Here is a 16,272-nt window from a genome sequence, read left to right as displayed (position 1 = left end):
TGACCCCACTTTTTTTTTTTTACAATTCGCCCCTCTCCTTCCTTCTTCTCTCCTCCACCCTACATTCACTCCCATTTTCTCTCACATGTGGAAAGCATTATATACTGTCTGGTGGAGAGGGAGAGCAAACATCCCAGGCGGAGACTGAGAGCCTCTCGGTCGGTGTTGGGGGGGTGGAGGCTGTTGGGATCTGCATGGCCGTGACTCTCTCTCGCTCACTCTATTTCTCCCTCTCTCGCTCTTTTGGCCACGATATTATTTGGACAAAAGGGGGTCTTGTTATTTCAGTACCTCAGCACCCGATAGCTGACAGGCTTCACCCTCCCACCACATTGGACGAGACCTTGGTTGAATGAGGCAGAGGAAGATAAAGAAAGTGCATTTAAAGGCTTTTGGTACATTTGGTGTGAATAATATCTACAGCATCAGTAGATGTGGGTTTAATACACTCTCTGCTCCTCCCTCTCGGGAGTAAATTACATTTGGTAGCTTGGGGAAGTGCTATGACTTTCCTGACCATCTTTTAAAAACGTATTGGGATTTTGATGAATGTTTTTAGATCTCTTTCCCCTTTTGCCTTTTCTTGCAGCCTTTCTTGCGAAAGAGACTGATCAATATTTTGATGCCCTTAGCTAAGTTACATAATTAATGTTAAATAAAAAGCTACTGCTCCTTTTATAAATGGTGTACCTCATAAGGAAGGGGTGAAATCATTTCATGTGATGACCGAGAAATAGAATAAGGGCCTCTTTTTTTTGAAAACATTTCCTTTTTTAAGAAGTTTCTCCACATTGAAAAGCCATCATCTGCGGTCAATGTGACATCTTTGTCCAAGGTCTTGGACTAAAATGTTGAAAAGCTTCCAAGTATTTTCTTTACAGTATGTCCCAAAGCTGGATACCATTTCAGCTGAAACCACCACCACACCCTTACCGCTTAGATCAGGACCCACTAGATTACAATGTGCTTTGTTGAATCTTTGTAACTTTTTCAAAAAAGAAATTGTGCCCATTGATAGAATAGAAAGCATATAAATGTTGGTACAACATAATATCATGTTACTTCATCAGATAGTGTCATTACTTACAGAAGATCCAATAATGTTACTGTCTTTATATTCAGTGTTACTCATACTGAAATCAGAAAAGTAGTAGTTCAACATATCGGTATGAAAGTGGGGTACACATGGCCTTTCAGTGCTTCTGTAAAGCAGTGCGGCCTGGGATTTAGAGAAAAAAAACGTGGAGCTGTTTTATCCATTACAGCTTAAGGTCACATTACCGTGACAACCACGTTTTTATGAAGATATAAAAACTTGGAATCATTTCTGCATGTGGCAGCCATCCTTCCTATTCTTCATGTGCACATCAAGGTCTATAAGCACACAAATACACAGTATAGAAGATTTAAAATGGAGCGCAGTAGATCAAGCCTTTGAGTTGCTGGCTGCAAACTCTCCGCACTAACTCAGTCTGTGGGCCGGGGCTTTCGAGCCGTTGCCTGGGGTTGTCCTTTATGGCGCGTTTCCACTGCAGCGCGGAGCTCGCTTTAAGTGTGCCGAGCCGTGCGGGGCCCGTTTTTGGTTGCGTTTCCACTTGGCCTAGTACCGGCTAGCGGGTCCTAATTCACAGTTTTTCTGGCCCCATAAAATCGTGGTTCTAGGGCCAGGAACAACCAGGCTGAGTCGGGCTGAGTATGCTAAACTAGAGAGAGAATCGCTGGGAAGGGGGCTACAACTACAACAAGATGAACATATTTGACCGTGATTTAATTGTAATACACGTTTCAAAATGATGCCGAAGTAACGACATACTGATACCGGTTAGTAAAAACCATGAATTAATGCTTTGACAAGTCTGCAGACAGACGGCAGGCAAAAAACCTTTTAAAATGCGTGTTTTCTGAATGGAGATTGGCTAAGCTAACATTGTATATGCTCCGACCGTCCACACTCACAACAACGGCCTATACAGACATAAATAAACCAGCGAATGTATTCGCCATGACACAGGCAGTCTGTGGTTTGTTAACTTTTGTCTAGTTTCTGAACAGATATGAGGAGCTGTGAGCTCCGAGTGCTAACAGCTAACGGCTGTGTTGTTTTTCTGGGGTTCTCATTGAAGATGACGTCACGGCTCCGCCTACACTGCGTTACTATAGATACTACCCCAGTTCCTAAAGTGTAATGGAAATGCGCCATAAAGTGAGCCAGTCCTAACGAGGCCTAGCCATACCGAGTGAGGCCGAGTGAGGCCGTGTAGTGGAAATGAGCCATTAGTCTGATTCAAGTGAATTAAATTGACCCCCTCTAAATGCAGCAGCTAGCAGTTGGCTGACACTGACGGTCGGTCATTTAATTAACAAACCTGCTCCACTGGATTGAAATAGAGATGCACTTAATTAGCAAGGGTTTGGTTTCTCTATGGCCATGATCTAGACATGTAGAGATCCACATTAACCATGTCTCCTCATATTTAACCCCTCCTTTTTTATTTTTTCATTGCGGCATTGTCCAAGTGCAGGATTTTCTTGGCATAAGTTGTCCATTCAACAAGCTTTAATATGTTTTTATTTTTATTTATTTGATACAAGATATTGATACTCTTTATATATCCCCAAAATCTGAAGTTACCCATTTACTTTACTTCCAATTTACACTAAAATGGCCATATAACCTAAATCGTTTGACTTTTGTTCTTCACTGGAAAGGATGTTGGAATATCTATTTCATAACAACATGGAAGGCGACGTGATTCCAAAATCTTTTGGTAATTGGCAGGATTATATTGTAAATTGCAGTTATTTTGGCCAAATACAATCCTGGCACAACATTTTCATCATCCCATGGTTAGCCATGGATTTGGCAACAACACTGATGAGAGATACGGAGTCAATACAATAAAGTTGGATCCAGAGAATGAAGCAACATCTCACACTATTAAGATTACATTAATTTTACCCTCTAAGAAACTGCTTTCTTTTCATAATCTGTAACCAAACAATTCTTCAATAAAAATAATGCAAAGCCATGCTTTTATCAGGTATGTTCTTACTGCCTTGACTTTAGCTTAGAAAAATATTTGTTTGGCTCAGTGGAAAGATACACCAAAGCCAGACTAGCATATTATCTGGTTCCTAATTGATCGTAGGTTGTGTTGTGCGCAGTAATAATTGACAGGAAGCTCAGTGAATCCTTTTAAAAATCTTTTCTAAGGTTTGGTTACTTCACCACGTTCATCCCTGTAGAAAAATAGATTATTACAAAATGTTCTTCTTCTGTTCTGCTCTGTGTAATGGAGCTGTAAACAGCAGGTGCAATTATTTTCAGACTTCTCTTGTTGTATTGCAAAAATACAATCTCTCTCCATCTTTTCCAGTCCCAGGTGCCTGCTCCCTGACTCTGCTTTGTAGTGTTCAGAAAAAAAGATGGAAGGGCACGGTTGGGGATGCAGACATGGCAATAGGTCTAGGAAAAAGTTAAAAAAAAACACAACACAGACGCACATCAGAGGCGAAGCTCTGTTGCCGCGTCCCCGGCTCCAGCTCTTTGTAGTGCAATGAGCGGAGAGTTGGCAGGGGGCAGGGATGGAGGAAGGGAGGGAGGGAGGAAAAGCCAAGGGGGATAAAGCACTGAAGGAAGGAGGGAGGCCGAGCTATATACCAGCAGCATGGAGGAAGCAGCAGTTACTCTCCCTTGGGCTTTATGCTTTTATCTGTCAGTTGTATAGAAACCAATCTCTCAGGCTCCAAAACATCCACACTGCAGCCAAATGTGAAATGTGAATGTGAAACGTGTGCGAGAAGTTCACACACGTTTCCTTCAATGAGAAGCCTGTAGAGACGGATAAGGCGTCGATGAGCTTCACATGCATGCACTGGGTCTGCGCGTAGCCAGCATTCACAGCCACATCGGCACAGTCACTTTGACTTGCTCACACACATTTGAGGTGTGACCATGCTGCTGTTTTCTGCCCTCCAGTGTGTTCGCAGATAAACCGTGTACCAATAATCAACAAGCCCTAAAGCCAGGATGAATTGGGTGTGTGTGGTTGTGTGTATGTTTTCGTGTGTACATGCCGTCTAGTCCAATTCCAAATGAGTGTGGCTGACGGCTCCTCTCTGCTCTTTGAAGATGGGGGATGTGCCAATAGGTGTGTTCCCAACGCTACCAAGGCAGTTCCTCTCTTTTTGCTTTTCTTTCCTCCCCTTTGCTCTCTCTTGCCATTGCCTATCCACAGTCTGCTCCATTTCCCCTGCTCTTCCTCTCTGTTACCCCGTATCTCTGTGCCTGTTTCTCCATTCCCTTCCCCTAAAAACATTCACAAGTGGCTCTTGAAGTCTCTTCGTCTTTAGTCTGGGATTGTCAGTCATGTGCCTGGATTTTATTCTCTGCCTCACTCAGAACAGAAGAGTCTCTTTTAAAAGGAGAAGAGCCTCTTGGGGTAGTTTATAGAATCTCCTAGGAGAGCCTTGCAGAAGAGCTGGAGGGGCAGGCCCAATTAAATGGATGCTGTATATAGTATATGGAGGGTTCCCATGCTGTAGCTGATACAACAGAGTGCCAACAAACTGAAACTAAATTCTAAGGTTTGTTTTTTAAGTGGGACCCGAAACAGCAATGGGTTATGTAATTCTGCTCAATCTTAAACCTCCTATTTTACTTTAATTGAGAGGGTACCAAGTTAAGTTATAATCTTTGGAAGGGATCAAACGATAAGTCAGTTCTTTTGCAACCAAATTCCACTGCTACAACTAATACTACTGTGTTATTATAACAAATATACGAGGACAGAGAACAGAACAAAACACAGGTTCTGGTATTTATCGGAGTTTGAGCTTTGACTGAGGTTCAGTCATTCACGTGAACTCGCCTGTGCTCAGGATTAACCTCAAGGTGGATGGATTTAAAAAGTGGCCTAATGAGACAAGGGCTGTTGCTCTTTGATCAATGGACTTTGAGCAGTTTGAATGCATTTCTGGTGAGCTTAATGTTGAGAAAGCTGCTTGGATTTTGGTCCAGTTAAATATTTTATTTTAAAGGGGCCCTGTGGAGATTTATTGTACATAAACAATAGTTTAGTTTACATTGAGTGAGTCACCAAAAGGCATTGTGTGTATCCTTGAGGTCTAACCAACACGTTGACTGTATTTCCTCCCTCACAAAACACAAGCAAAGCTGATTTTATTTATTTATAATTCAGTATTGCTTACTTCCATGATTACTAGACTTCAGTATGTTTCCCTGCTATTGCAGCACATCCTGCTACATTACCTGTTGATTATTTGAAAACATGAAGTATTACACCAATAGTAAGACTTTATTTTGTCTGTTCTGCCAAGCACTATCTGGAGGTTGCTAGCTACCAGGTGTGTACCCCTGATGCCGTACGGTTGTCTCTGTGTATCTCTCTTCTGGTGTGAATGTGTCTGTGAACATTTGGGTGTTTGATTATGGGTCAGGGGAGGCCACGGGCTCAGGGTGGCCCAGGCAGCCTCAGGCCTCTCGGGTTTCAGAGCTGAGCATTCCTCCCCGGCTGCTCCATAGCTGTGAAAACCGCAAAGCAGCTCCAACAACAAACACTCGAGGCACTGGGGGAAAGACAGCTAACCTGTGGCTAATCAACAACAGGAGTTTTCTCTCTCGTCTGGGTTTGTTCGCCATTTTCATAATCGCTGGCTAAATGGAAACAAAGTGTCTTTTTCCATTCCAGAGCCTATCTCCCTCCCCATTTTCGACATTTTTCTTAGTGTTTTGAGAGCACATGACTCCTGCTAAGCAGTGGCAGCTCTGTTTGTGTGTGTTTGTCCGTGTTTATTTGACGGCTCTACAGCTTTGGACCTTCTTTTTTCTGCTAAAAAGGGGGTGGAACACTATACTGCTGGGCTTGGTTTTGCACTTTTTTAATGACTTGGAAGTAAAATATGTAGCTATGTGTTTGTGTTTGTGTGTGTCTGTGTCAATACACTGTCAGAATAGCACTTCTCAGTGAGTCTCATGCTTCTGTTAAATGAAAGGAATATGTTCCCAAACAACTGCTGACTCCATTCAGACGATCAGGATTAAAACTATTAGCTCTGTGTTTGTTTATAGGCCACATTAGACATAATTACATTTTCCCAAATTACATTTGATTCCTAATCTGTGAATAGTCTAATTATGGCCCAGATGAGGGCATTACGAAGATTTTGCATTGCAGCATGTATGTATTTGCATCTTTGTTTCTCTGTGTGGTTTTGCTTGAGAGGCAACTTTTTTGACTACATTTCTAAGCAAAAATTGTAAACATGGTCTGGTTTAAGCTTCTTAAATCTGTGCTGGTTCTTTTTTCCTTATAGTAACTTCATGATCTCTGTGGCTGGTATTCTGGAAAATATAAATCCCAACTTTTTTTGTGTCATTGTTGGCTGATGTTTTAAATAAGATGTAGTAATGGCTATACTTTCTATATGGTGGTATTAAGCTTGATTTCTTTGCAAAAATAGTAAGGTATTTATTTTATTAAGAAGCCTTGTATGAATTAGGTTCTGTGAAGGAGGCTTACATATCTTGAAGGAACTTCCAACCTTGCCCTTAAGCTGTATGAAACAGAGAAACTATGTTTTGTACTGCTGAAATGTAGATCTGTTAGAAGGTACCAATGGCTAGTCAATAACAGTGTGTAGTAAATCACCTCCAGGTTGTATGGATGCATTCTGGGAATATATTGGTGTCCTGTGGAATGTGTCTAACAAAAGGTGTGGACAGGAAATAGTGGCTGTGTGGAACTACGCAATTGAAGGCTTTGTGAGCAGTGGGGCGACTTACAGTGAAACATCTGCCTACCTGCTGCCTGAACACAAACATTAGTTTTACTCTGTTGGTAGCTGCCACACAGTACCGCTTGCTGTGTTTGGAAAGGGAGTCAGGGAGTAAAAGAAAGAGGGAAAATGTTTAGCTGATGGGACTCAGGGGACTATCTGAAACAAGCTGTGTGTGTGTTATTCAGGCAGCTCTTGAAATGTGTTTCTGGAGCTCTCTTTGTGTGTGTAATGGCTGAGGTCACACCAGGACTCATTTTCTCCATGCCCTAATGTAGCACTCCACTTCCTATTCACTTTACAATATAGTCAGGGACTATTAAAATGTTTCTGTCTGGAAGTTGAATATAGAAATGTTACATTACTTTGTGATTAGGTACTCAACATTCAGACAGGTGACGCATTTTCCTCCAGTCCTAGAAATTGATGCAAATGACAGAACCCTTCTGTCTGCGTCTATATGTTGCTTGTTTTGGCAGAAATCCAGGTTTATCATCAATGCTCGTTTTTGCACATTTACATTAGGCAGAGTTTATGAAGCAAGTTATAATGAATTTCCTCCATTGAATAACGGTGCTAGTTTAGTAAAACCAGCTCGACTTGTTGCAGATTCCTGAAGGTATTTAGCCTACCGCATGAAAAACGTCCCTTTAATCAAGTTGCCTTTGACGTCATGTAGTGCCATGTTAAACCATTGTATAACAAGGCACACGTAAATGCAATTAGTGCAATCAAGGGTAAATCCATCATTTACTTGTCAAAATAACTTTATCTGTGCCAGATCACATTAACCTAGAAGAAATGGATCAGGTGTGATAGGCAAAGGGTTGGTTACACAACAGTGTATCATATACATGTGTGTATGTCACGTAGTTGCTTTACAGTGATGGCCTTAAATAAAGCCCCATCAAAATAGAGAATACAGGTTAACAAAAATGAAAGAATCTGAAGCCTTGTGATAATCATGAATCTTGACACATTTTGGTCTGCACCCAAATGTAATACAAATTCCTGGCGGCAGCTTCATTATAGCCGGTCTGATTAATTGGCATAAATGTCACGCAGCCACAAACACTCCTGGTCTGACTGGATTCTTTATTCTTTGAAACCGCAGTCATGCCACCGAACATAAAGAGCCGGGAGTGCTTGAACATATTGTTAGCCTTTACACATGTTTGTCAATTCCAACAGGGAAAATACTTTCGGATGTATTCCTTGAGTGTTAATAACAAAGGGTTTCTGCTCAGCAACACCTGGTAGAAAAATATATCACTATAAAGAAACCCTGCCAATATTCTTCCTCAGGAGATGGTTTCCCATTATTGAGCCAGATCTTCTGCATTCCTCCTTATCTAACCTCAGCGTCTCTTCTTCTCTCTCTCCATCTCCCTACAGAGGATTTTCAACTCGTTTGTGTACACTGAGAAGACTTCAAACGGAGAGACGGAAGTGCAGCAGGTGAGATACAAAGGCTTTCCCTCTCCTCTGTGTGTCTGTGTATGTTTGTGTGTACTACTGTTTGTGCATGCATGTACCATGGATGGTGTCTGTTTGTGATCTTCAGCAGCAATGAACCAAAACACTCACACTCACACATACACTCGCCATCAGTAAGTAAAAATGGGGTTTATTAAAATTCTGCGGCTGATGTCTCATTGGCTTTGAAGTTCTCTGTCTGTTATTCTACTTGTCTCGGTGCTGTATTTCTCCCTCCCTCTGCTCCCAATATGAGTGCAGAGCTGCAGAGAAACAGAATAAGAAGCCTTTAAAGAGATAATGGGAACTTTTTTGATGACCTTCAATCCACAAGTCAAAATTCATTTTAGATTTTTTGTTCCAGATTGGAAAAACAATGCTCAGAATTTCTGTTGGCCGACGTGTGTGTGTGTGTGTGTGTGTGTGTGTGTGTGTGTGTGTGTGTGTGTGTGTGTGTGTGTGTGTGTGTGTGTGTGTGTGTGTGTGTGTGTGTGTGTGTGTGTGTGTGTGTGTGTGTGTGTGTGTGTGTGTGTGTGTGTGTGTGTGTGTGTGTGTGGTGTGTGTGTGTGTGTGTGTGTGTGTGTGTGTGTGTGTGTGTGTGTGTGTGTGTGTGTGTGTGTGTGTGTGTGTGTGTGTGTGTGTGTGTGTGTGTGTGTGTGTGTGTGTGTGTGTGTGTGTGTGTGTGTGTGCGTGTGCGCGCGTCAGGAATCTTGGAGGAGTGACAGTAAACAGCCACCAGCAAGAACAGACAGCTGGATGTTTGTTTGCATTTCCTCTGTGACTGTGTGAGCATTAGCATATCCTTTCACGTTGGTGCATGTGTGTGAAATGTATAATATATCTCACCTTGCAGCTACTTGCTGTTCCAGAGGCAGCTTCAATCTGGCTTTAAGGCCTTGATCTTTGTTCTTCACAATAGAGACGTAGATGGTTCTTGCTAGCTAGCACAAACATAGTTTTCATACAAACCCAAGGGTCTTCCTAATTATAAAGTGTTGTCCAGTCTCTCAAGTCCTAGCCACAGTAACTGACTCAAAGAAAAAAGCTCAGATGAGGGCAGACTGTTGCATGGTCCCTATTTGCAAAAATGTTTCATACATTTTTTTTTAAAGCAGCGTTTACTGACCTTTCTCAATGGCTCACCACTTGGCCTTATTAGCCTTTGTGTGTGTGGACTTTTAGATTTTTCACTGTGCTTCAGTTTCTCATTTTGTCACAGCCAATCCGAGTGATTTCCCTAGCAAGGCCAACCACAGCCAGCCAGCCAACTGTGCTGCAAACATTGCAAAAACTAGCACAACAGACGCTCACCGCTGCTCACATACGTTTTTTGCACATGCTGATTGTGGTCTAGAAGCATTTCCTTTCACAGAAACTTCAGCTACAATACTGAGTCTTGAGTTTTGAACTAACTACACATTGTTTTGGTGTATGTTGGAATAGTTTAACAGCTCATGGGGTCCATGCATTCTGGCTGCAACCCCTCTGTGTCAGACGCCAACTCATTCAGATGACAGCCCTGGCTTAGTTTTCTTGCGGGTTCTCTCTGGGCACATCCATGAGCCAAAGTGAAGCCCAATTAGGAGTGGGTCTGCAGAGGAGGGAGAGAGGGCAAGGAGCTCCAGAGAGGAGGCACTGGCCCCTAATATGGGTTTCTTATCTAGAAATGCATTATTCCGAGCGACATGCAGACATCTGTCCATGGTTAATGTTATGATGCCTCCCTCTCCATCACTCTGTCATTGAGTGGTTTCCTGTCTATTCTATAAGTCTATTGGTATACTCGGTGAGATCTGCTGTTAGAGTGAATATTATAAAGAGTGCAGGCTTCTAATGTTTTCATGCTGGTCCATCATTCCCATGCAATGCTCTTTCTAAGCATAAGGTTCTCTTAACAGAGTTATAGAATAGAGGGCTATGAATTACCAAAATAATTGAATATACTGTAGATCAGGCTTTACATAGCAGATGCAATCCATAAAAAAATATATCCTTGATTGGAACCAAATACTGAGCTTGCCTTGGGATTGACCTAGTAATATGATATTAAAATATATATAATCTCAAACCATTGGAAAGGAATTGTAGGGGCATTACATAACAAATAGCCAAGAGTAAGTAGTAACTTAATAACACATTTTAGGGACACACTTAATGCTGAAAAGACCCATTTCAACAAATGTTGGTTACCCATGTTAGGCAGTAAATGTGTGCTGGGATTCAAGGTTCAAGGTTCTTTATTTGTGAAACGAACATAGCTACAGTGTAGTTATGTCGATGAAAATCTTGTTTCACAGGCTTCTCCAACAGTGCAACACAAAACACAGATAAACAGAAACATATAGTGCAAGTAAATAGTAAATAGTAAATACAAGAAGAAAAATAGTTTAAAAAGGTGAAATGGTGAAATAGTGCAATAAGAGTCTATATGCAAATATGATATATTAGGTAAATAGATAAATATTTTTTAAGTAGCAGCCAGATGAATATTGTGGATGTTGTTTCAACAGTTCAGGTGTTTGACAGTCTTATTGCCTGTGGGATGAAACTGTCCCTGAGTCTGGTGGTTTTAGTCCGGAGTGGATTTTGAGTGCTTTACAGTGTCAGCTCCTTAAACTGCTTCATTGTTACGGCAACTCAGGGTAGATGTAGTCTTCACAAGGTGACATTTAGGAAACGGCAGGAAAAGGACAACCACAAATTGTTTCATTCAAGTGAGGAATGGGATTTTGAGTGTTTCCTGCTTTTGGTTGTCAGGTCTACACTGCTACATGTGGTGTTCACCCTTTTATCTCTTAACTACATTTACTCTTGCTTTTAGGATATCTGTTATAGGCATAAGAGACCACATGTATATAATTTTTTGTCTGCTCAAAACAAATCCTCAGCATTAGCCTGATATCGCATACACAGTTTGTCGTATTTAGCTGTTATAATTTAACCTTTTGTAGTTTGTTCCACAAAATACAAAATAGGAGCGTCCGGTAATACATCATTTTAGAAACTGGCAAATGTATTCATTCATTGGTATATCATGCAAAGTACTTGCATCGGCATCACTGAAGTGAAGAAAGTCAGCAGTGTGGAGGTTTATCAAACTTTTCTGACAGTAAAACTGTTATAATGAAGCTTTGTAAACCTATTTGCGGAAGCAGACTAATGGACTTATTCAAAATGAATGGATGATCCTGTACAGTTTCTTAATTTTGCTAGTGCATAATCTAGTGCCTCTTCCTGTAACACTCATCCCATAAACCATTACTGAAAGTAAAGCACTTGTCTTGCCGTAAACACCACTGCCAGTTACTGTGGTGGAAGGCCGTCTGGCAAACCTCAAAACTCCCAACACAAGACGTCAGGGTGCACCTGCTCCATTCACTCCAGCTCTGCGGCTGCACCAACCCCACTGGGTGCTGTTCACCCTGAAAGCTGGTCAGAAGGGTCGGAGAGAGGAACCTGTGTTTTGGAAGAGTGTGGTTAATCTGCAGAGCGCAGGTTTGCTTTGGCTGCACCGTGGCAGACTGTAACATAAGCTTCAACTTGCACAGCTCAGAGTTTCTGGTTTCTCTTAAGTCACTCTGTTAAAGTGGGGTGTTACTTTCTCCCTCTGTCTCCCTCTCTCCCCCCCAGCTATGGAAACACTCCCCAGCAGAACACTGGCCTATTTTCTCCCTTTTAATGCAAAATTCACTGCAGCTAATTGCCATGCACGGATATTACTGTGAGTGGGGGAGAACCACGTGTGTGCATTTAACTGTGTGTGTGTGTGTGTGCATTTAAGTGTGTGTGTGTGTGTGCATTTAAGTGTGTGTGTGTGTGTGTGTGTGTGTGTGTGTGTGTGTGTGTGTGTGTGTGTGTGTGTGTGTGTGTGTGTGTGTGTGTGTGTGTGTGTGTGTGTGTGTGTGTGTGTGTGTGTGTGTGTTGTGTGTGTGTGTGTGTGTGTGTGTGTGTGTGTGTGTGTGTGTGTGTGTGTGTGTGTGTGGTGTGTGTGTGTGTGTGTGTGTGTGTGTGTGTGTGTGTGTGTGTGTGTGTGTGTGTGTGTGTGTGTGTGTGTGTGTGTGTGTGTGTGTGTGTGTGTGTGTGTGTGTGTGTGTGTGTGTGGTAGTAATTGTGGGCTGTGCCTTAGGCCCTGTTAAACCCGTAATAAGAATACTGGCCGGCTGATTAGGTGTACAAGCGGTCAGTGGGTCGCGGTACATTTCCTTTTTCCTGGCTTGAATCGCAGCCTTTTGGAATTATGGGATGTGAACAAAGGGGCTCCAGTTACTGTGGAAATAAGCATTTCTCTGTATCCAACAAGGCTGAGAAGGTAACTTACAATGGCTTAGGAAAGAATTCAGAGCACTGCCATTTTTCTTGAAGTCATTTTAACTTTTTTTGCATGACTTTTGCAATCAATGCACACATCCCTCCTAATGTAAACCTTTCAAACAAACTGAACAATCAAATTAAGAACGCTTTCACATTTATTGTATTCTGACAATTCTCGAAATTCAGCTCAGGGTGCACCGTTTAATCATTCTTGAGTTCTCTAGAAGTAGGTGGACCCCACATAATTCAATTTAAATGTGAAATGTAAAAAGAAAACCAGGGGTTTATGCCAAAACAAAACATTCAGTCATTCAAAAATAGGACTACATTTTTTAAAACCTTAAAGGTGGGGTAGGTAATTTTGGAGAAACCAGCTTGAGTGCGCTAGAATTTGAAAATACACAGCCGGAAAAAATCTGCCACTTCCTTACAGAGCCCCTCCTCCAACACACACGAACGCGCACATGACCAATGAGGGCACGAGATAAGTTTGTGCACAGATGGAAGGCTGACAGGCAGGTCGGCCATCCAGTTATTTGGTCGTGCTTTTTACAGCGCTACGGCAGTACGGCTTCCACAGATGACATTTTTTTTATGGATTTTTTGTCAAAGCACTTAAGATATTCATTGCTATCGGGATGTTAAGAGCATTCCATGGAATATAACAAAAAGTGTATCTCGAGCCGGTTTCTCAAACTTACCTACCCCACCTTTAATTAATAATATTTCTATGTTTTCATTATGTACCAAACCTTCTCCAAATCACTCAAAGTTGCTAAAAAATACAATACAATGTAAAGACAGGGTAGCCTGCCTAATCCCAAAGTCACTTCTTCATACTAGTGATTAGTAGTTTAAAATATCTTTAGTAAAGGAATAGAACATGTTAAAGCTTTCAAAGGAAGTGAACAATCTGTAACAGATTACATGCATGTGTTGCTCACAAATCCTTTCATGGCAAAATAAAGAAAGAACAGGAACCTTGGTGTGAAGAGGCGGTGCGCTGGTTATTCATGTCCCCCAGGAGGCGACTAGAGCTGGTCATTATTTCCCCCAAAGGAGCTGGAACCCCATATCAAAAAGAGCCCTGTGAGATGTTTGCTCAACCAGAACCCTGTCTTTCAGAGGAAGAAAGACAAAGCATAATGTATGCCTGTACAGGGGCTTTCATTAGGGCCCCAGTAAACACGGACTAAATTAGCCGTTTTGCCTTTGTCTAGAACCACTATTCCCTCCTTCCTGTCTCCTTGTTTTCATGCTTATAAAAGGTAAATTACACACATTTTCTGTTTGAAAAGGAGAGTGTTTTTTTAAGGACTAAGTCAAATCGTTGATAGTGTATTTTAAATGTGGATTGCAAGGTTACTACAAAAAAGAAATGTTTTTATTCTCACGCATCCATCTTTCTGCTTGACTTTTAACAGTGATGGATTTCACACTTAGTGCGGCCTGAGTGCTGGGCATCTTTGATGAACTTGTTTGTGTACATGTGTTTGCATGGATGTTGAGGACTGACTGAGTGTGTGTTCAAACACATGTCAGTCTCAGTTTTCTTTTAAGTGTGTTTTTAAGCTATAACCATGAATACAATCAAGTTAGGTTTGTTTTGCAGTGTAACCTTTTCTGTACAGTGCTGTGTGCCTTGTATGTACAATTTATGGCTTTTCCTTTAGAGCCATCATGGTATTGTTACTTAGTGGGATACATTTAGAGGTAGCTTTTTATACTTATCCCAAAAAAAAGCAGACGTCAATGTGAGAGGAAGGATTCTGAAGTACAAAGCAGACAAAAGATAAAGAGGAGATACACTTCAGAAGCAAGTAGCAAATGTATAACATTGAGATTGAAAAATATAAGCATATTGAATGAGTAAGAAGTGAATAAGTTACAGTAAAGAAAGAATACAAACAAATAGAGTTGATCGAGGTCAGTTTATTCATCTGTATTTATATGCATATAACCGACTTAAGGTAACACTGGAAATGAAAGGATAAATTATAGAAATTCTCTCAATTGGAGTGTCCTGACCTGGGGTGTTTATGTGAACATCTGTTTTATATGTCCATATGCAAGTGTTCGCTGACACTGCAGTACTTCAACTTTGATAAATGCATTTATTGTTTCTAACAATTTTTTGGATTGTGTTTATTATTCAATAACATAAACAATGCAACACAATCTATTTTTTTTTTTCAATACCCAACAAAACAAACTCTGATACTTAAAAAGACTTTGCAGAAGTCTTGGGGAATTCTTTTTTTAAGGCACTATCTGAACGATCCCGCTTTTCACTGCAATATTTAACTCCTAATTCACAGGAGGAAGGCAGTGTCTGATTCCTGTCTTCTTGTGTCCTCAGGGTCATTATTGTGCAACAACTTGCAACCACAGCTAAACAAACCACACTTCTAACCACAAATTAGCTTTTAATTATTGTTTATCCCTGTTATTACTACTGGATCTACATGTGCATACTTGTGTGAATGCTAAATGTGATGGTTGTAATCTTTTAACTACTTTAAAAGGGATATTTTGTTGAACGGTTGGTTTACTTAGGTACTTATGACTTTAAGAGCTTAAGAGGTACATTTAGCTGTCACCTCTTATAACTGTCTTTTTAATAATTTGTCTGTTTTTTTGTGTTTTTTTTGTGTGCAGTTGGCCAAAAAGATCCGTGAAAAGTTTAACCGCTACCTGGACGTGGTGAACCGGAACAAACAGGTGGTAGAGGCCTCGTACACCGCCCACCTCACCTCGCCACTCACTGCCATACAGGACTGCTGCTCCATACCCACATCTATGATGGAGTGAGTAACTTTCTCTTTAACACACACACACACACACACACACACACACACACACACACACACACACACACACACACACACACACACACACACACACACACACACACACACACACACACACACACACACACACACACACACACACACACACACACACACACACACACACACACTCTTCTGTGTCTTTGTCTCTCTCATAACACTCAAACAAAAATCTCTGCAGGAGGTTTGTTCAGTGTCTGTAAACTCACCTCCCACTGGTTGCACCTGCAGACTGCTCTCTATACATTACGCTAAGCTTTGACTACACACACACACACACACACACACACACACACACACTTCCCTGTCTCATTCCCTGTCTCTCCCTTGTTTAAACATGTTATGATCATCTTTGGATTACATCACATCATTAATAGCCTTGAGTTGAGTAGTGTTGGCACACTCTGATACCTGGCAGTGTGTTAAACTCTACCCTTTTTTCAGAACCTATTCAAGCAGTCAGGAGTTATGCCATTTGCTGCGTAACTCTTTTTACTGCAGTGTACCTACCTACATTAAAATGTTTTATGGTACATGGAGCCCAGGAAGGCAATCCATTTCAGGGTAATATTCTTATGGAATTTGCCTACACAACAAAAGCCTTTTTTTTTTATTTATGAAAATTGGTGTGAGCCTGAAAATGTCACATTTAAGTCCTCTAGGGAGAGAGTTTTAAATTGCCTCAGCCCACAGTGTAGGCTTTTCAGCCAATCACTAACTCCACTTGCATGCGAAAACACATTTCAAAGCTGAGAGCTGCTTTCAGTTTGAATCTACAGAGCAGCAGCTGTTGTCTACCCCTCATCCCCTCTTTCTCCCTCTCTTTCCATTTCTGTCT

General features: G+C 41.3%; 1 protein-coding gene across 1 annotated transcript in view; it reads left to right on the top strand.

Annotated features, from left to right (window-relative positions):
• The window catches only part of cachd1 (cache domain containing 1), an 83,819-nt gene that overhangs the window by 29,129 nt on the left and 38,418 nt on the right, over positions 1-16,272 (top strand). The window contains exons 2-3 of the mRNA XM_034147505.1: positions 8,194-8,256; positions 15,244-15,392. Coding sequence (XP_034003396.1) covers positions 8,194-8,256; positions 15,244-15,392 — 212 coding nt within the window. The remainder of the gene's footprint in view (positions 1-8,193; positions 8,257-15,243; positions 15,393-16,272) is intronic.

This window comes from Trematomus bernacchii, unplaced genomic scaffold (assembly GCF_902827165.1).
Source record: "Trematomus bernacchii unplaced genomic scaffold, fTreBer1.1, whole genome shotgun sequence".
Classification (NCBI taxonomy): Eukaryota; Metazoa; Chordata; class Actinopteri; order Perciformes; family Nototheniidae; genus Trematomus; species Trematomus bernacchii.
Note: the sequence above shows the minus strand (reverse complement) of the source record. Positions and strands in the feature narration are given on the sequence as shown.